Below are 21,128 nucleotides of genomic sequence, written 5' to 3' on the forward strand. Positions count from 1 at the left end.
CGAAACGCTCGTCCCGCTCGAGTTTCCACACCTGGTCCGATAACGATTCGTAGAATCGTTGGTGGACTGTGCGTTGCACGGAATCTCGAGCGTAGGTTTAAGTTTCAGGCTTTGGCAGGACCGCCGAAGAAAGAAGAGACTCTTTCGGGAGTCGAAGAGGCCCTGACAAACTGTCGCAAGAGTGGGCTGCAACAAATGGTTCTTCATCTTCATCTTCGGATGAGGATGGAGAGTCATTCCATGTTCCTATTATGTCACTATTGTCGCCTGTAGTTGTAGTACTTGTAGTTTTTCAGATCAACAGCCAGTATTTTGAGGCAGATCGTGGTTTGCGTTAGTGTTGCGGAACGCAAATGATCGCATTTGTTTTAAAAATAACGTTGCACATAATATGGATTTTTCGCAATTACTTTTAGTGTTGCGAACGATGAATATTTTCGCGTTAGCTTTCAGAGTAGTGTCGCGAGTAAGAATTAATACCGGTTTACTATTAGCGTTACGGAGTACAAATTATTCGCGTTGCTTATCTAGTTATATTTGCAAATAATTAGTTTTATAGATAACTTTACAGTTGTGAACGATGACAATTTTTCGTGTCTTTTTTAGGGTAGTGTTGCGTATACGAACTAATTTCGGATTGCATTAGTAATTGCATTAGAAATGTAGATATTATCGCGTTGTAATTACAATGAACTGATTTTGATTACTTTTAGATTTGCGATCGGTTATATTCCTCGCGGTTACATTTGGTGCAGCGTTGCGTATAGTTACTGATCACGTTTGTTTGTAGAGTTGCGATCTATAGAATGCCTCAAATATAACACTGGTAGTACGTGCATCAGCATCACGAACAACCTGATGTAATATAATTTAAAATAAAAAATAGAGGATTTGCGGTGTACTTGTCAATGAGGTACATCCTTACGTATTTTAATAATCTTGAAATTTTGAAATAATCTTAATCGATTGATTACTTGAATGAAATTAATCGATTGATGCTCAATTCTGGACCGTAAAGCTTTCATTCCGGTAAAAACTACTAAAATTTATGTAATTTCCTTTTCTATTTCACTTCTTCTTGTGTTTATTTCTAAATCTGTTGGTAACGTTGCGAATGACACGAAAATGGTAATGGGGTTTCAAGGCCCCATAAAAATGGGCCGAAAAAATACATTGGGTGAAAGATCTACTCGTATACGTCGTCTCTGACAATACTCTAAAATCTTTGATGAATCAATAAGAAAACTAACCTAGCGAAGAAGCTCTACATTTATGATGACCTATGCAAAGCGGACCGCAGCCAATTTGCTAATATTATTTCATTTTTAATTAATAATTGCATTACCCAGCTAAGAGTGATACAATTATTAATTAAACGCTAAATAATATTACCCAGGTCTCACCACGAGGAGGTTGCTGCGAGTGGAGACCCGAAGAGAGATAGATGGAATCAAAGTTCCATCGATCTCCCTTTTACATTCTTACAAGCTAGATTACTAAACTAGAGAGATAGAAGGAAGCAATATTCCTTCGATCTTCTAGTTTAGTTGTACCAAGTAATTATTTCGTTTAAAAAGGAGTGAAGTTAAATTATGGGAGACGCGACGCGACGCGATGCTGAACCGTACAGCAGATCTTCGGATCGAATCAACACTACCCTTGGTAGATTGATTTCAATTTCTAGAAATCGATCTATCATTGGCAGGCGACTAGATCTTTCGGACAAACTGGACGGTCGATCACATGTTTCGTTTGACGAAACAGTTGTGACCGAAGCAAGAAACGAGATAACGAGTCGAGAGAAGCTACTTGTTAAATAATTACTTGGCAATATTGGGAGACGCATACAATAGGGACTTAAAATTAACGTCGAAGCTAAAGTCTAGTCAAGTTGAAGCTAAAATTCGGACGCTAGAAGGAAACAAAGTTCCTTGGATGTTAGTTGTACCAAGCAATTATGTGGTTAAAAAGAGGGATGAAGCTAAATCGTGGGATACGCGACGCGACGCGACGCGATGCTGTACCGTGCAGCGGATCCGAGGATCGAACCTACTGCCCTTGCTAACTCGATCTCAACAAGAAAACAGAGAACTGCAACCCCGAATCGAGGTCTCCATTTCTCCAACGCAACCCGCCGGGAGCCCGAAGGACCCGACTTAGGCTGTCTGACAAAGAGAGAGTACCTGAGACTAGGTCGACTTCCGCTGGAAGGTATGCGTTTCCGCAGAATACGGAAACTCCACACCTTCCAGCGAAGTGCCGTTTTCCCTCAATCAAGCTTACCAAGGGAAGGCGATTAGATCTTTCGGACCAGATACACGGCCGATCACATGTTTCAATCGATGAAACAGCGGTGATCGAAGCTAGAAACGAGGGAACGAGTCGAGAGAAGCTACTTATTCAATAATTGCTTGGTAGGACGCGAAAATACGTACAATAAAGAAATCTTCGACGTTAATTTTAAGATTCGCGACGAAGCTTAAATCTAATAGACTTAGAATTAAATGTCCCTCGGCGGTTGTGGCGTACTCCCTCGATGTCCCTGCGAATAATCTGAAACTAAAATTGAAACCCATATTAGTGACATACGAAAGGAAATTTAGTAACCACCATGCAAACTAGACGAAGCGATGGAATAATTTGTCGTGCTGATGTACCGAAGAGCGAGAATCTATAAGATTTTCGATGTTAGGCCTACCTAAGGAAATGTACAAAATTTACACATGATACAAACAAAATATTCTACCTATACTTGCGTAACGAGAGATAAATAGAAGGAGAGATAATGTCGAAGTAAAATAGCGAACAATTACGGAAATTAGCTGAAGAACCATACAAACGAAGATGAACAGAAACAAAGATTGAGCAGAATTGAAAATCCACCGATGAAATCAAAGTGAAAATACCCAAGAATTAAACAGAATATCTTAGCGAAATAGAACAAGAATAAAAATCTTATTCTAATCAGTGACATTAAAATCCATAAAATAGTATGCAAAGAAAAATTATACATGGGTTAACAACATTCATAAAATAATATGCAAACAAAAATGGTTTATGATTCAACACAATCATGTCAATTCAAAAAATGAGGCAGTAATAGAAATAAAGGAGGACAACATAATAATCAGATAAAACCGGACAGTCAAAGAACATTGAATTATGACCAAACAAATAAAATAAACTGGTCAATTTTGTGATAATAATATAAATAAGTAAAGTGGGCTTACTACTTGTTGAGTATTAGTTACCATTACCAAGGAAGCACCAAAGGTCCAGCTGTAACATAAGAAACGATTCGTAATTTAGCAAAAGCGATAGACAGTTCCATAACGTTCAATTGGTATCAAACGACAAAATAGAAGTGGGGAGAGCAATTTTAAATAGTTCTTACCAGTGGTCATCACGGTCCGGCACTGGTCAGTAGTGGTCAGTAGTGGTCAGTAATCGGATCTGCACTGGTCAGCACTGGTCAGTAGTGGTCAGTAGTGGTCAGTTCTGGTCACTCCTGGTCACTCCTGGTCAGTCCTAGTCACTCCTGGTCCCCCACTGGTCAGCGCTCCACGAATGGCCTGACTTAAGCCCGCGAGACCCGTTTCCCCTGGATGCTCCAGGGGTACTGAAGAATTTGTCCAGCGGTAGTCTTCGAGTGGGGAAGTCGAAGAGTGGGGAGACAGTGTCAACGTGAAGAGTTAAGAACCGCTTGGTCTAGAGAACAATGCTATTTCGATTGGTCCTATTTCTTGACCATTCCTAAATCTTCACTGGACACCTGACCTCGATGTTCATCTCATTGTTGACCATCGATGACTATAAGTTAGTCATTGTTTATCATTAACCCATTAAAACCATTAGGAAGATTAAAGCCTTCTTACGAGGATCCCCTTACAATTTGATGCATGATCTTTTTAACATTTTGTTCCACTTTGGAAGAGTGTATCTCATGTTATAAAACACTCGTGGTACAGCGATAGCGTTCATCCCACTAGCGATAGGTCAATTCTTTACCTCGTTTATGTGTAATAGGTATGCATGGGTTGGAAAATAAAAATGCCTGGGCAGTTGAGACTCAAAATCGTATGCAGGTTGACGCAAATCGGATTTCAGTTGTTTCGAAAGCAAGAAAGAAAGACTCAAATTCGCCTTCTTTCTTGAATTCCCGAAGCTGTCCAAAGCACCTAAGCACACGTACACATGACTGTGAATTGGTGTGTGTAAATGGAGGGGTAAACTTACTCTGGGCACCGGTCTGCCGTCTAATAACACTGTTATGAATCAATTTTTAGATTTATCAAGACACATATGTGTCTTGCCCTGTAGTATTACCCATTTTCTATTTGTTAATTTTTGTTAATACGTGTCTTTTTGAACATCAGATCGAACGATTGCCATACCGAGAGAAAAATTCGGAGGTGATTTTAGCATCCTCGTCAGTTGCAAAACTATTCACTGAATTAGTATTGATGGGCAGACAGCTGTAGTGTGTGCGTAAATACATGCGAGTTGACTATGGGGAAGGGATTGAAATTCATTTCTAAATCTGTTGGTAATGTTGCGAGTGACACAAACATGGTAATGAGGCTCTAGAGTACATCGAGTGAAAGGTTTACTCGTATACCTCGTCTGTGGCTGTGTGTGCGTAAATACATATGAATTGATCATGGAAGGCATAAAGAAACACAATTTTCAAACGACCATAACTCCTACATTAATGAATGTATTTCATTGAACTTTATTTCTGAAGTAGAGCCCATGGGTACCTACAAAAAAGTATTAGACAACTTTTCTGTAGTGCATCTCTTAAATTTATTAAAAATGAAAAACGAATTTTTAAGAAAAATCGACAGAGGGTAGGTGCCTAAATTTTTCGGCGAAATTGAAAAGTATCAAATCACTCTGGAAAAATTATTTTCGATTACAGGGGTTAATTACAATTATTTTTGGTCAATAGGCATACCCTCGAAATCCTAACCATTTTCGAGAAAAAAATTCACTCCAAAATTTCACGCGTATTTTTAAAACGTCATAACTTCCAATTTCTTACGCTAGAGTGCGTACAAAGAATTTCTGCTCTTCTAACAAAACGAACAAATTTTATTCTTTTTCTTTCTGAATACATAAAATAATTATCAAAGTCAGCTTAAATCAGAAACTATTTATTTATAAATAGCTAGGATATGTTGGTATAATAATATTTCTGTATCGTAATTTGTGCTTGGCTGTTTTAATCGAGATGAAAACGGTTTAAATCTGATCAAATTCGCGCGTTCGTATGAAAAATAGTACCAGAGGGAGCCACATTGGACGAGCATATGACTTCTGAAATCTGACTTGAAGTCCTCTAACTCTATGTGTATATATATTGAGATCAGTGACTGACTCGGAGAATTGTCTACCTCTTGTAAACGTGTAAAATATTTATGTGAATAATTTAACGCAGGATACCTAAATATTGTATTTGACGTTAAAGGTGTTTAAAAATATAATGATTTACTTATAAACAGTTGTCATTGAATAATAAAATGTTACCTCGGTACGTGAATTTGAGAGATACGTCGTGATATTTAGCGTATTTCTTATCTCTTCGCAAAAATGGATTTTGGCACTTTGCTGAGCGTAGCACAAAAAAATGAAAATTCCAAGCAGGTTACTATATTTTTTTATTGTAATAAATACTTAAAAAGCATATTATTTTATCGAAGTTGTCTTCCATATCTTGTAGTCAACTGCTTGCTATCAAACAAAATTCGCTCCACCCAAAAAGTCAACCAAACAGGCTAAGGCACTTTCTGAGAATATAAAAAAATTTCTAGCCCGTAAAGAAGAAGAAGAAAAACAGAAAGTTTTAGAAGAAAAGAAGAAAAGAGAGGTACAATACGGCTTGTTTCTATTGTACATATAAATATACAAGTTTTTTATTATTATAATTTTTCGCTTTTAGAATTTATTAGCATTACGCGATCACAGAGCACAAAGTCGTATAAATAAACATTTGAAAGTATGTAAGGCAGCAAACAAGTCTGTACTAGAAGATGCAATTGATAATGAGAATACAGCTATTACAATGGCAGGTATGATATTATGTAATTAAAATATTGTTTTATTCTGTTGAAAAATTATGTGAGTACTATTCTTTCACATTTTTGTAAATATTATTAAAAATATATTTAATAAATATGGGACATGTTCGTGCATTATCGAGGCATTTATCATAATTTATATTTTGTGTAAAAGTAACATGAAGTGTATGTAAAATATAAGTAAATTATAGAACTTTATGTAGTAACAATATGCAGAGTTCACACAGTAGATATATTCGAAGTAGATACAGGATAAATTTGTTAAATATGCACTTACGTAGAAACAAGAAAACATACAATTGTGTTTAATGAATGTATTTAATATTATATGTGCATTATACATATTGTTATAAAACGTAATTCTTTTATTTATACCTGTCATATTTTACCATTAAATTATTCAACTTTTTGTTGTAAGAAGCACAATATAACATGATATACAAGGTGTTCAGTAACTGGTGGTACAAGCGAAAAGGGGGTGATTCTACATGAAAAAATAAGTCTAAAATATAGAATAAAAATTTTTCATATGAGGCTTCATTTTCGAGAAAATCGGCTTTGAATTTTCGCCAGGTACGCGTACACTTGATCATAATATGATCAATAAGATATTATCTTGTTATAACGGATCTCGCTGTAGATCGTTGTCTCGATTGAAGTTTATGTTGATAAACACTTCCAGTGTCACGGAATTGTTTACTGTACTTATCAGCTTACTGTCTTACCTTTACCGCTAAACACTGAGACCCAACACAAATAGACGGAGAAAGGTCGTAGCGACTGTCGCATTTTTAGGCAATTAAGAATTTTCACGACCAGAACCGTCCCCATAAAACTCGACCTCCGTGTTTTTAATTTTCCGTTACGATAAAAACAAACTTAAATTGCAATAATACCCATCGAGACAATCATCTATAGCGAGATTCGCTATAACGAGACATGGTTAAATGCACGCATACCCGACGAAAATTCAAAGTCGATTTTCTCGAAAACAAAGCCTCACATAAAAAATTGTTATTCTATATTTTAGACTTATTTTTAAGACGGATTATAAAAAGTCATTTAAATGTGTATAATGTCAAATATAGTCTTAATGTTTTTTTTTTTTTTAATGGTACAATTGAAGTCCAAGTATAATTTTGTACTATTAAATCAATTTAAAATAAATATGTATTGTACATACTGTAAATTACATACCCCCTTCCTTTCCTACCACCAAGTAAAGTGCCCTTTGTCATAAATAGGACCATAATATTTTAGGAACGAACTATTAGGCATTGCTCTATTATTGACGAATGATCTAAATAATATTGTTCTTTTTAGGACCATCGCAACCTGATGAAGATGATTATGGTTATGTTTCACAAGAAGCTTCTGCGTTTTATAACCAATTAATGAATAAGTATAATAGTGCACCTTCAGAAAAACCAATTTTTAGTGACTATGGGAAGAGGACAATAAAAGATATTGCATCTACAAAGGTAACAAATATGTTTATATTTTAGTTTCTAGACACACACCACGTATGTGCTTCATTTTCCTTAATAGCAAACGTCTCTTTTAATATCCATTTTTCTATTCTTTGGACATGACTTTTCTTTAAATTTGTTTATTCTTCTGGAATCTTTGTTTACCTTTTAGATTATATAATGTATATATTCTGCTACAACTCGCCTATGTATAAAATGTACCACCGTATTTTAATTCGTATTTGCATACATCTTACTTATGGCACTGTTTTTCTAAATGACATGGAGTTTCAAAGCCTTCTTTTATCTTGGGTCCAATAGAATCTTCATATTCTCATAGTTGTAAGACTTATATAATGTTACTGGTTTACTATACACCAATAAAATCATAACTTTATATATTACTAATGAGAAGAAGTCTAAGATGCGGAAGTCGCTTTAAGATTGCCAATAGATGCAAATTGTAGTATACATATAATTTGTGTAGCAAAAAGCTTTGTAGCGCATTTCATAGTAGGCTTTCATATTTGAGGAATTTCTGTTTAGTTTTCTAAACAGAACGATTTGAATTTTTTTTTCGCCGAAAAATTTAGGCACCTACCCCCTGTCGATTTTTCTTAAAAATTCATTTTTGATTTTTAATAAATTTGGTTGACGCTGTATGGAAAAGTTGTTTAGTACTTTTTTGTAGGTACCCATGGACTCTGCTTCGGAAAAAAGTTTCATTGCAATATATTCACTATTCGCAAGAGTTATGACTGTTTGAAAATTGGACCACTTTTATGGGGTTTTTCAAATTTTACGGGGTCAAGGATCAAGTTTTCGGATATTTTTGCGATTTGTACATATTCTCCACCAAAATACGCGTAGTTTGCTTTTTTAAACATTAAAATCGTCCAATCCGTTCACGAGTTATGACGTTTTAAAGATACGCATGAAATTTCAGTGAAACATATCAATGGTATGGTCAGACATTACATTTTCGGTAAGGAATTTTTTTCTCGAAAGTGCGTAGGATTTTGGGGGTATGTGTAATGACCAAAAATGCTTGTAATTGACCCCTGTAACTAAATATAATTTTTTAAAAATTTCAGTACCTACTCGAATTTTTTTCTCGAAAATGGGTAGAATTTCAGGGGTATGTGTATTCACCAAAAATGATTGTAATTAACCCTCGCAACCAAATATAATTTTTCTAGAACGAAAAAGAAATTTGAAATTTTGTAATTTAATTTTTTAATAACTTTTTAATGAAGCTTCAGTTAAGAAATTGATATTCTCAATTTTCGTCTTATTGTGGCCTCTAGAATCTTCCATTAAAATTTTTCCCAGGGGTGGCCGAACACCCTGTGTAGAAAAACGTTATGAAATATTGAATATCAATCGTTGCATATTAATACTATCATCATTATTTTTAACAATAAACTTATTTAGTTCTGACTATGAAGAAGTAAATTCTGTTTCTTATATGGTACGAAATACATAATTATTTTGTATCTAGGGAGTGAGTGCATAATGTGTCTTCACGATTAGTTATTTTCCGTTTACACTACCGTCAAAAAGTTTGAAAGTAGTCATATTTTTTAATAAAACACTGTATTCCTTCGATAATACATTGAAAGTAACCGCTTGTAAAACAAATTTTTAATCGTTAAAAAAAAAGTTTTTGTAAGCGGTTATTGACAATTTATTAACAAAGAAACGCCGTGTTTTATTACAAAATATAGCTACTTTCAAACTTTTGAACGATAACGTATATTATAGTAAATATAAAAAATATTGCAGATTTTAAATGAAAATTTTCGGAAAGAAAAGTTTTACCTAAGAATATTACAGTTAATTTAAGAAATCTATAATTGTTTTCATGCGATAGCAATTTTTTTTAACTATTTCATTAATAAATTCTGATAGTTTTTCACGAATATTCTAAACTAACTTTCGAACGTGTTTGTTTCTAATTTCTGTTCCAAAGTTCTTTTTGCTAATTTGTCATACTTCTTCAAATTTCTTAAATATTAGTATACATACTAAGCGTTGTGAACTTTGAAATCTTCTCTTTGTATACACTTTGTAACAGGATCCCATACACAGGATGAGTTACGCAATGAGTACGGTTTATATCTCGAATTTGGTAAAAAATATAAAAGAATCTCTACAAGGAAATTTGAACGGTATAATAGTGTATAAAATGCAAAATACGCATTTTTGTAGCAATAGATGAATATTTTTTTCGAGACTCGTCATGTTCTCAGTTACATTAAAATCCGTTTTTTTCTTTTAATTGATAAACATATATTCATATTGTTATATTAAAAGGTCATACTCTGTCGGAAAAAGCGTTATTTTTGGGATTTCTTGTTCTGAAAACGGATTGGTACACGTAAAAGTGTATATTTTAATACGCTTTAGTTCAGTGATTCCCAAAGTGGGCGCTACCGCCCCCTGGTGGGCGCTGCAGCGATCCAGGGGGGCGGTGATGGCCACAGGTGCATTTGGGGACGATGAATATTTAGTGGAACGTGGATTCAGTGCGGTAACCAATTTATTAACAAAAAAAAGAAACCGATTACAAATAGTCAATCGCGGTGATTTAAGATTACTGCTGACGAAAATAGAGCCAAGAATGACTAAATTGGTAGTAGCATACCAGGTTCATCCTTCTCAATAAGATGATTTCGAATGTTTTAATTTTTTTTGTATTACCTTTCTATTCTGAGTTCAATAAATAGTTTCATAATTTCAAACTTCAATGTTTCTAATTTACACCTTTCTTTACTATATTTTACGAAAAAGGTAGAAACATTAATACATATATCTTTCTGTTTAATTGCTACTCAAATTTTTAAAAAATTAATTTCCAGGGGGTGCTGAATAATATTTTTTCTGGAAAGGGGGCGGTAGGCCAAATAAGTTTGAGAACCACTGCTTTAGTTACTTTATTTTTTCATCGACGCACTAAAACTACTTTCGTCACCCTCAGCGCTTTTAGGATTAAAAGGTTTCCGTTTTCTTTTTTTTATTTTGATTTCCGAAGATTTTCCGACTTTCTTAAGTCTCTATAACGTTTTTGACGATTCATATTGGCTTCGAAATCAAAAGATTGTTCTACAAACGAATGTCAGCGTCTCAGTATCCACTGCCATATTAAAACTGTTAGTTTAATAATCTCAGAATTTTGTTTACCTAAACTCGAAAATTAGTCACCACTTAAAATGTACATTACCTTTTACTCTCACCCAGTAAGGTATATCCTAATGGTACTTAATACATTACTAAGCAGATTAAAGGTGGCCATTTTTGTCCCGCGTGCAGCTACCCCTCTACATCTGCTTCAAATGCTCGAGCAGAACATATACTTTAAACGCCTATAAGTAGATATCTCCGTCAATTTTAGTTGAATATTATCGAGACATCATATTTACCGAAAATATCAAAAACTAAAAACCGAATTTTTCCAAGCTTCTGACCGAGTATGACCCCTTAATCAAAATAAACATAAATTGCTAAACAGATAATATCTATCCGTTCTGTAACTGTAAGTGTGGAATCTGAATCGCATTTTTTTACTCGTATTGTATTTACGTGAGTATGGAACTGTTTTGAATCCTAAGAGTAGTCCATCGATATCTGTTACAAATAATTATAATCATGTGTACTGACTCGCGTTGAGTTTAATTCGCAAACTTCAACAGAGAAAATAGCGAAAGAATGAGACGACCAAGTAATTGAAATTCTCTTCGAAAAATTTAAAATTGCAAAAATTTTATGTATATTATTTTCCTATCGAATTCCACCCAGAAAATGAAACTCGCCGAATGCGATTCTTTCAATATTATTTTTTTACACGAAGTAAAAGAGTTAGAAGTTTTCTTCTTAAAATGTTATGTACTGATGAAGGTACATTTACAAATAATGGAATGTTCAGTAGACATAATGAACATACATGGCCTACAGAAAACTCACGACTTCGAAGAAATGCGTTTCAGTATTAATGGTGTGGCATTTTAGATGCTACTATTATTGGTTCGTATTTCTTCACAGATAACGTACTAAATGGTGAAAGATATCTGCATTTTTTGGAATTTATGCCACCTGCCTTCATTCATGATGGATGGGCCCCACCCAACTCGTCAGCGGCCTATCGTGTCCAATTACGTACGACGAACTAATTCTAACAGATGGTTTAGAGCATACGGTAAAACACCATAACACGGTCTCTGGACCTCTGAATCCTTTGGATTTTTTTTGGATGGGGTTATCTTAGAGATTAAGTGCATTCACGTCCGTTTGTTTCTGTGGAAGACTCAAAAGAATGAATTAAACTACGTTGTTCAAACAAACAGTGACTACATTAGTTCTGTTATGAAAAATATAAAGACACTATGTATGAAGTAGTTACATGCAATGCAAAAACAGAACAGTCGAACATCTTTAACAAAGTAAGTACACGTGGTGCCCTACTAGTAGTACTTTTTGAAGAGTCGATACGAGTAAAGAAAATGTGATTCCATTAAAAAAAAATGTACTTGTATTTTTCAGGTGCATAGTTTCCCTCTTGAGCTTTCTTTTATTTTTTACCAAAATCGAGATATAACCCATCTTAATGGTGTAACTCACCCTGTATTGTGCTAAGTATCAAAGAACTTTAACTGTTACAAAAATAATGCTATTTATTCAATTTCTTAATAAGAGAACGTAAAAAAATACAAAATACAATGTCACAAAAATATACATACAGTTGTTATAGTTATATAAAATCATTAAAAAAAGTGAACTTAATGTTAATATTTTGTGGGTTCATCCTGAGCACCAGTAACTGCGTGTAATTTTTTGGGTATTGACAAAATTAAGGGTTTTGGATTAAACATTTTTAAGGATTTTACACCTGTCATATTATGTATTTTTATTCTATTGCTTAATTTGGCCCAAATGTGTTCAGTTGGGTTCAGAACCGGCGACTAGGGCGGGGTACTTAATTAATATGGCACATATCATTACGAAAATATAAACATTAATTTTAATTATTCGCTAAATAATCTATGTACCATAAGTACCTACATAATAGTAGTATACAATTTTGATTAAACCTCATTGACAACTATTTACATTATTTGACCATTCAATTTTATCCACAACTGTATGTCTAACCAATGCTTGATAACTTCATATACGAAATACAGTCTGTGATTATGATTGATCAATGTGCCACTTGCTTCAGTTGTTTTTTTTACTCAGATTAGCTAGATACTTTCAAAGAACAATTATCATAGCATAGGCAGTTTATCAGTTCCATATAAATACGTTGCTCGTATTTATTTCTTCGCATTAGTCAAATGTGCGCAATTATTTCTATTTATTTGTCCATGAAAAACATCAAATTCGTAGATCAATGTATTGCTGAACTTTCATAATTCTTTCTCAAACTTTTTTAAACTTCTAACATAGCGTAACTTCGTAAACAATTTAACAACTATTATATTAAAAAATCTATGTATTAACAGTATATTTTACTATTGTGTAAGTAATTATTGTGGAGCGTAACACAGATTTGAATAAGCATGAAAAATGTATACTTATGTATACTTATACAGTCGCTATCAATCGAGAATTATTTAGTTAAAATGCTTCTACCTTCAATTAGTGAGAGATTCGTATAAAAATGTTAATGCTGTGGAGTCGAATTGTATCGTCGCATACGGCAGAAGAAAATTGGTTCAAAACTAACAATATTTAAAAAATTGAATTTACCAAATATCTATTAATATATTTCTTTTATCAATATTATTGTTGTTGTTATAGTACAAGAAAATTACTGTTTTTTTTCTTTTTCTTTTCAAAATAATTAACTACAACTTTAGGATAGAGTTAAACAAGCCTTAAAACAACAAGAAGTGGAAGAAGCTTTGGGACATCGACGAAAAAGGAAGTCCAATACAAAGGAAACGGAAACTGAAGAAACAGAAGAAAAAGCAGAAAAAGCTGATAGAAGTATTGGAGATGAGAAAGTGGAACAAGAGGAAAAGCCCAAACATAAAAGAAGACCTCCGCCTCCGGTAATGGATTTTAATGAACTGTTAAAAATTGCGGAAAAAAAACAACATGAACCAATTGTAATCGATATTAAACCAAAAGCTGAAATACCAGAAAGGTTAATGACGAAAAAGCAGATGAAAGAGTATGCAAAAGAAAAAGAATGGCGAGAAAAAAAGGAACAACGAAGTAAAGACGGTAGTGTAAACAATAAAGAAGGAGGAAATGCTGTACCTAGTAAAACAAATAAAACGCAAGAATGTCGTAGTACTGCCAACAATATCAATAAAATATCTAAGTCATCTGAAAAGTTAACGGACCTCTCCCCTTTAAATAAAACTTCTGTTAAAACATCAACTGGAACACAACCTTTGCTTCCTAAAAGGCACATTGAGAAACCTAACGAGAGTAAGTCCAATGTAAATAAACCCAATATTTCAAAAACATCGGAAAAAGATATACTTTTGGAAGAACGTAGAAAATTAGAGACAGAGAAGAGAAAATTAGAGGAAATGCGACGATCTATTGAAGAAGAAAAAAAAAAATTACAACTAAGTAAAAGTAAGATTGCGGATATAAAAAATGTGAAACCAGAGAAGTGGACGTCGAAATTGAAAATTCCAGAAAAACAAGGTACATCGAAAGGTTGCAAGCAAAAAGAATCTCTAGCGCCAAGTACAGCAAAATGCACACTCCGTACGACTGATAATAAAGTTATGAAACAGTTACCACAGACAGATCTGAAACTCATGAGATCTAAACACGCACTTCCTTCAAAAGAACACAAGAAACCGATCGCTCATAAACGTGAGTATTTCGATATTCTATTTATTACATACTTCACTAATGTTAATGTTCTTGTGAACCACCTTTTAATAATGCACTCTTTAAAGATTCCATAGTTTAGAAGTACCAAAGATCTTAATTAAACTCGACGAAACGCCTTCCTTTCTTATGGATTTACTTCATAATAAGACACTCGGACTGTAAAAATATAGAGTAATATTTTTAAAATTAATTTAAAAATTTAAAAAAATTTTTTAAATTATTGAATTATTAAGCAGATCATTCTGAAAAAATTCACAGACACGAATTCGATAGGACAAAATATCCCTGATTTTGTAAATAAATTTCTATTTAATAAAACAAAAGATATTGAACTTAAATTATAAATTACGTTTCACTCTGTAACTACCCTCTTAGTAGGGGTACCAGGTTGAAACATGACAAAAAGAAGTTTTTTCGACAAATCTATCGATTAGTATCTCCAAAGTTATGATACCCTTTGAACTGGATATCTTATGACAAAGAAAAACATTTTTTTGTGTACTCTTATTACCTTAATTGATATTTAGTAACGGTATAAATTACACGCCTCTTCGTCTACGACATGTATTTAAGATTATAAATACCATTTCTGTAGAATTTGTATATTTTCATTAGAAAGAAATCAGATACTGTATTTTCTAAACCTTTATATTAGATTCAAACTTTTTGATTGACAAAAGCAGACAGTTTTCTTTGTTCTTTTTCATCTTGTTGTGGCAGTGTAGAATAACTATTTATTTATTTATGCATATTTCAGGCTACTTCCATTGCTTTTTGACCAAGTTTAAATTCGTAAAGCAAAGCAAAGCAAACTTTCACTTTCATAGACACTATGTTTAAGACATTCTATATCACTTACAAAACGGATTAGTTTTAATAATGTGCACAATTATGTAACTGAAGAAAATGTTGATGCGTAAACGCTTGGTAAACTAGGATAACGAGAAATGACCATTAATCTTTGAAATGTATCTGATTCAAAGAAAACGATTGAAATTTCCGCGGGATCCGATAACTTTGTATTAATATTTTAATAGAAATAACAAATTATTATTTAATACAATAGCGTCTTTAATAAATTTATAATAAAATTTATAGGCCGCATACATGAAGGTGAAGATGAATACGACTCTGAACTTGACGATTTTATTGATGATGGTGTAGAGGAGGAAGCCGAAGACTATAGTAAATACATAAGTGAAATTTTTGGTTATGATAAAAATAAATATAAATATGTAAATAACGAAGACGATGCAGCCATGGAAAGTAGTTTTGCACAACAACTTAAAGAAGAATATGTATCTACTAAAATAGGTAACACCAGAAAAGTGGCATACGCAATTAAATTTATTTTTGTATAAATATTTGAGTAAAATATATTTTTAGGTATTATGGAAGATTTAGAAGATATGCGCATGGAAGCTATGGAAAAAAAACGAAAAGCATTATTGAAAAAGAAAATGAAAAACTGAACTATATGAATTATATCGTTTGGAAATTTTTATTAAATTTTACTTAATAAACTATTATATATTATGTCTAAAAATGTTATTTTTTCCGACATTTTGGAATTGGTATTCCACGCTAAATCGATCACTTTTTAAATCATTTTACTGGTTTCAAATTTGTTTAAAAAATACAGACCTCTGAAATTTATAACTTTCGTGAAAATGAGTTATTCTCGTGTAGGAATTTTTATCTCTGAAACTGTTTATTGTATTGACATGTTTTTTTTCAGTTTAATTTGTAAAAGATTGACTTTTCTAAGTAAATGTTGTTCTGAATGGAAAATCAATTTTGCAACATGTAAATTATAAATAAATTTTTATTTTTTAAATGCAGGTTTGAGGTCGAATCTTTAAAATTTTAGAAAAAATACTATCATATTCTTTAAACTTTTCTCTGTAAGACAAGAAAAATATATCTTATAGAAAAAAGTTATGGAATGACACAATGTAATGTCCCGAAATTATTTGTACTGTCTCTAATTTGGCAATTAAGAATTAATATTAATATTGCCCTTATTCGTAATTATTTATTAATGAGTTTATGTGGAATACCTCGTCAAATAGTAATGAAACAAATTGCAATGTAAACTATACTTTCTAGAAAACGTGTTAATTTCAGACGAAAGTTGTTTTTAGAATAATAGATATATACATATTTAAAAAGTTGATGCAAATGAAATTTGAAATACTTTACATTGCAGATATCGAATTATATACCACAAACCCTCTTTAAATAATTTGTTTTTCGTGGACCCCTAAGATTTAAGTGAATAAAGTGCATCAAATGTATACAGGATGTTCGGCCACCCCTAGAAAAAATTTTAATAGAGGATTCTAGAGGCCAAAATAAGACGAAAATCAATAATACCAATTTGTTGATGGAGGCTTCGTTAAAAAGTTATTAACAATTAAATTCAAAAATTTCAAATCGTTCTAGAAAAATTATTTTCGGTTGTGGGGGTCAATTACAATCATTTTTGATGAATACACATACTTCTGAAATCCTACCCACTTTCGAGAAAAAAATTCGAGTAAGTGCTGAAAGTTTTGGGTGAAAAAAAAGACTTTCGAATCGTCTTGGAAAAATTATTTTTAGTTGCAGGGGTCAATTGCAAGCATTTTTGGTCAACAGACATACCCCCGAAATCCTACTCAGTTTCGAGAAAAAAATTCCTTACCGAAAATATAATTTCTGGCCAGAAATGTCTGCCCGAATTTTCATGCGAATCTTTAAAACGTCATAACTTCTGAACGGATTGGACGATTTTAATGTTTAAAAAAGCAAACTACGCGTATTTTGGTGGAGAATATGTACAAATCGTAAAAATATTCGAAAAGTTGGTCCTTGACCCCGCAAAATGAGAAAAACCCCACAAAAACGGTCCAATTTTCAAACAGCCATAACTCCTACAATAGTGAATATATTTCAATGAAACTTTTTTCTGAAGTAGAGCTCATGAGTACCTACAAAAAAGTATTAGACAACTTTTCTGTAGGGCGTCAAACAAAATTACTAAAAATGAAAAAGGAATTTTTAAGAAAAATCGACAGGGGGTAGGTGCCTAAATTTTTCGAAGAAAAAAAAATTTTTAATTAATTCTGAAAAAATTATTTTCGGTTGCGGGGGTCAAATGCAATCATTTTTGGTGAATACACATACCCCCGAAATCCTACCCACTTTCTAGAAAAAAATTCGAGGTGTGAAATTTTTCGACGAAAAAAAAAACTCAAATCATTCTGAAAAAATTATTTTCGATTGCGAGGGTCAATTACAATCATTTTTGGTGAATGGACATACCCCCGAAATCCTACGCATTTTCGAGAAAAAAAATCAGTACTGGCGGAACTTTAAACGTTAATAACTGTTTAACGAAGTCTCCATCAACAAATTGGTATTCTTGATTTTCGTTTTATTTTGGTCTCTATAATCCCCCATTAAAATTTTTCCCAGAGGTAGCCGAACACCCTGCATATTTAAAATACTGTTTGTAAGCAACCTTCAAATTTGAAAGGCAATTTATTATAAATAAATAAATAAATACAACCGCGATGTTGAAGATGTTCCCAAACAAACAAATATCACATGCTTTCTCTCAGTGATTTACTTAGACGTGCAAAAACTTCAGAGACCATAGGTTAATTATAAATTAATTTTTAACGTTTATTTCTATAACATAATTGCTTTTATTTAAAATTAGTTATATTACTTTATATAAAGTAGTTGTGTTTGAAACTGCAGTTAGAAACTCCAGTTTGACTGGACAATGTAGCCAATAACTTAAGAGCTGTTCGGTATAACCCAATAAAAAATACATTTGTATAGGCGAAATCCTACGTCTAACAACTCCAGCAATTCTAATTATATTATGCTGTCGTTTAATAATGACTTCGCTTACAAACAGATCATGCCATGTTCCATTCACAAAATTTCTTATAAACATGTCTTCCACAGCAGTCTCTGATGGTCTGTTACCATCTTTTACATTTGCTGCAATAAATAATATATTTATAAAATAGCAAATGTATACGTATCTTGTCTTGCAAATGTACAATTTAAAGAGGTACACATTTTGCATTTTAATTTACGTACACGTATTCCAAGAATTCCAAGACTTTCTAGCAGCAATATAATGAGGAGGATTTGCCATTTCATATGTCAGGTATTGACGTTTGTTTGGTTTAGGCCTATAACGTCCAGCTTGCGTTTTATTGCATACTGCACTAACGTGTACATACCTCTTTGATAAAGTATTCTGATTAATTCCTATCTAAAAAGAGACAATATTTTTAACTTGAACCAATGTTGAGGTTATGTTATAATTAGGTTTCGTTTAGTACAGCATATTTACAGAACGCATACAAGTCATCAAACTCATTATTTTCAGTTTTAAATAGAATAACAAAATCAAAATTGTATCTTAATTTGTCGATAATTTGAAGTGAAATACCACTTAAATTAGAAAACAAGCAGGGGACATATATGTTACAGCACAGGCTGCTAAAAGAAATCTAGTATCATCCTTCCACGAGAAGAAGGCACAGCCAGTGGTGCCAGAAGTGCACCGAAGGTGCTCTCTCACACTATGCCAGATCACGCGTACGTGAGCTCGTAGAGTTTCGGAAAGTCGACAAAGGCAAACTGACGCATGCTCTCTTTCTCGATTCTCCGAAGCTACCCGAAGTAATTTCGGACCGCCTCGTGGGAATCGAGAGAGCCGCCCAAGTTTGTCGTGGAATGGTTCGTTATTTTTAACGATAGATGGCGCTTATTTTCGACCTCAAACCCTCTGGTGCTAAAACGCCCAAGTTTGTCGTGGAATAGTTCGTTACCTAAACTCTACGAGCTCACGTATGCGTGATCTGGCATAGTGTGAGAGAGCACCATCGGTGCACTTCTGGCACCTCTGTTCTGAATACGTATTTACCTAGTTAAGATTTGCCATATAAAATGGCACTTCGTACGTTACTGTGTCTACGTTTGAATGGTGATGTTAGGAAATGTTATGGGTAAGTTCTGTTTCGTAAGTCTGATTTTGTTTTGATACTTTTTTACGTAGCGTATAATCCAATTCTATGATTTTACATAACCTTTTGTGAGAAACACTGTAAAAATATTTCAAGAAATGAATTCAATTTTTGTACAATTTGGTTTATAGATTAACGAAAAGACTGTTTGTGGCTTCGAGCAAAGGAACAGAGGAAGGAGGTTTAGTGCCCATAACAATTCGAAAAGATCCCAAAGAAGTTTTAGCAGACAAAGATAAAGTGGCATACTTGGAAGCTCTAAAGCTTCCCATAACTGTATCTGCGGTTGAAAATGTTGGTGTGGCTTCGGGTGTTCCAGAAGAGCATATAAAAACCCGTAGAGTTCGCATTTATTGCCCTGCAAAAAGTGCTATGCAATCTGGAACAAATAACACACATTTTTGGCAGATAGACTTTGATACGCGCGAACGTTGGGAGAATCCATTGATGGGATGGACTTCTACGTAAGTAAACTAAAATATTTCTCTTTCGAGTATTTACCTGTTTGTTAATATTCCTTTTCATCCTTAGAGGAGATCCTGTGTCTAATCTCAAGGTGGAATTTACTTCGTCAGAAGAAGCTGTTGCGCACTGTGAAAAAATGGGTTGGAATTACTATATTCAGAAACCAAATATGAATAATCCTAAGCCTCGTAGTTATGGTACCAATTTTGCATGGAATAAGCGTACTAGAGTTACCACAAAGTAAAGGACAAAGGTTTAAAAAAAAAAATTAGTTCTGTACATGGCTGTATCCATTGTTGAATAATAATAAAATATATATGTATATAAAAATGTTCTTGCATGTAAAGTTTCGAGCATTAAATAAACTTGTATAAAAGGCACGTTACAGAATAAACGTGAAAATTCTGTAAAAGTCCCTTTTAAAATTAGTATAATAGTAATACAACCATGTTTAAATCAGTTTTTGCAATAAACTCCTCAATTTATTCTGTAGGAATATTTATATAATATCATTCTTACATGGATTAACATTCTTATTATTTATCTGTTGCTTATTATTATGATTATTATTAGTATTTTTATTATAACATCAGATTTTATTAGACTGTGTATTTTAAAATTCAGTGTCTGCTCGTATTAACTTGTAGATTATATCGAGCATTGTTGCTATTACGAGAAAATACATTTGACTAATTGTGGATTAAAGGTTGGAGGAGTAGCACATTTTAGATATAAAAATATTAATTAAAGAATATGTGAAATTCAAGTGTATGTTTGTTGAAGTACTGTCAACGAACTTCCAAAACAAATATTGCAACATAGTAATCTATAGAAAAATTTATATAAATAAAAGTGATAAATATGGAAGAACAATGCCCGACTTTCCACTTATACATGTATGTGATGAAACGGTCGGTCTTGCAGACTAACAGGCATTACTAAACTATTTACAAGTTCAAGTTAAAGGAACATTTGACTGCTCTTTTAATTTTTTCCTTATCTGAAAATTATTACAATATTAATGTAATATTTCTGCTGCCTCTCTCTTTTCTCTCTTTCCTTTCTTACAGTTTTCATGTTTCCATCATTGTAAATATTAAAATTAATCAAACTTTTCCGTATATAGTAAAATCCTACACATATGACAATTTTAAATTTACGAAAAATTGAAATTAATAATTGTTGGTAATAGAACATTGGTTGTTAAATACCAATTATTTTAC

The 21,128-nt window shown here is 32.9% G+C and overlaps 3 protein-coding genes across 3 annotated transcripts; 2 read left to right on the forward strand and 1 right to left on the reverse strand.

Annotated features, from left to right (window-relative positions):
• The first annotated feature begins 5,351 nt into the window (after positions 1-5,351).
• On the forward strand, positions 5,352-15,943 carry LOC143348775 (protein SPT2 homolog). The gene is made up of 7 exons (XM_076779374.1): positions 5,352-5,646; positions 5,723-5,869; positions 5,942-6,071; positions 7,404-7,561; positions 13,408-14,386; positions 15,506-15,721; positions 15,794-15,943. The coding sequence occupies exons 1-7, from the start codon at positions 5,593-5,595 to the stop codon at positions 15,877-15,879; spliced, it is 1,770 nt and encodes a 589-aa protein (XP_076635489.1). The 5' UTR covers positions 5,352-5,592; the 3' UTR covers positions 15,880-15,943.
• A 2,112-nt stretch (positions 15,944-18,055) lies between these two features.
• Positions 18,056-19,016, reverse strand: Mrps24 (mitochondrial ribosomal protein S24). The gene is made up of 3 exons (XM_076780140.1): positions 18,765-19,016; positions 18,506-18,683; positions 18,056-18,403 (listed from the first exon to the last, which is right to left on the reverse strand). The coding sequence occupies exons 1-3, from the start codon at positions 18,789-18,791 to the stop codon at positions 18,114-18,116; spliced, it is 495 nt and encodes a 164-aa protein (XP_076636255.1). The 5' UTR covers positions 18,792-19,016; the 3' UTR covers positions 18,056-18,113.
• Positions 19,017-19,251: 235 nt separating this feature from the next.
• Nd-18 (NADH:ubiquinone oxidoreductase subunit 18) lies at positions 19,252-20,778 on the forward strand. The gene is made up of 3 exons (XM_076779661.1): positions 19,252-19,422; positions 19,572-19,904; positions 19,972-20,778. The coding sequence occupies exons 1-3, from the start codon at positions 19,364-19,366 to the stop codon at positions 20,147-20,149; spliced, it is 570 nt and encodes a 189-aa protein (XP_076635776.1). The 5' UTR covers positions 19,252-19,363; the 3' UTR covers positions 20,150-20,778.
• The last annotated feature ends 350 nt before the right edge of the window (positions 20,779-21,128 follow it).

This window comes from Colletes latitarsis, chromosome 2 (assembly GCF_051014445.1).
Source record: "Colletes latitarsis isolate SP2378_abdomen chromosome 2, iyColLati1, whole genome shotgun sequence".
Classification (NCBI taxonomy): domain Eukaryota; kingdom Metazoa; phylum Arthropoda; class Insecta; order Hymenoptera; family Colletidae; genus Colletes; species Colletes latitarsis.

Coding starts and splice junctions, on each gene's coding strand:
- Nd-18 (XM_076779661.1), top strand. CDS start 19,364: ATGGCACTTCGTACGTTACTGTGTCTACGTTTGAATGGTGATGTTAGG. Junction 19,423..19,571: donor GATGTTAGGAAATGTTATGG/GTAAGTTCTGTT, acceptor TTTGGTTTATAG/ATTAACGAAAAGACTGTTTG. Junction 19,905..19,971: donor TTGATGGGATGGACTTCTAC/GTAAGTAAACTA, acceptor TTTCATCCTTAG/AGGAGATCCTGTGTCTAATC.
- Mrps24 (XM_076780140.1), bottom strand. CDS start 18,791: ATGAGTTTGATGACTTGTATGCGTTCT. Junction 18,684..18,764: donor TGATGACTTGTATGCGTTCT/GTAAATATGCTG, acceptor GTCTCTTTTTAG/ATAGGAATTAATCAGAATAC. Junction 18,404..18,505: donor TTGGAATTCTTGGAATACGT/GTACGTAAATTA, acceptor TATTTATTGCAG/CAAATGTAAAAGATGGTAAC.
- LOC143348775 (XM_076779374.1), top strand. CDS start 5,593: ATGGATTTTGGCACTTTGCTGAGCGTAGCACAAAAAAATGAAAATTCC. Junction 6,072..7,403: donor TACAGCTATTACAATGGCAG/GTATGATATTAT, acceptor TGTTCTTTTTAG/GACCATCGCAACCTGATGAA. Junction 7,562..13,407: donor AAGATATTGCATCTACAAAG/GTAACAAATATG, acceptor CTACAACTTTAG/GATAGAGTTAAACAAGCCTT.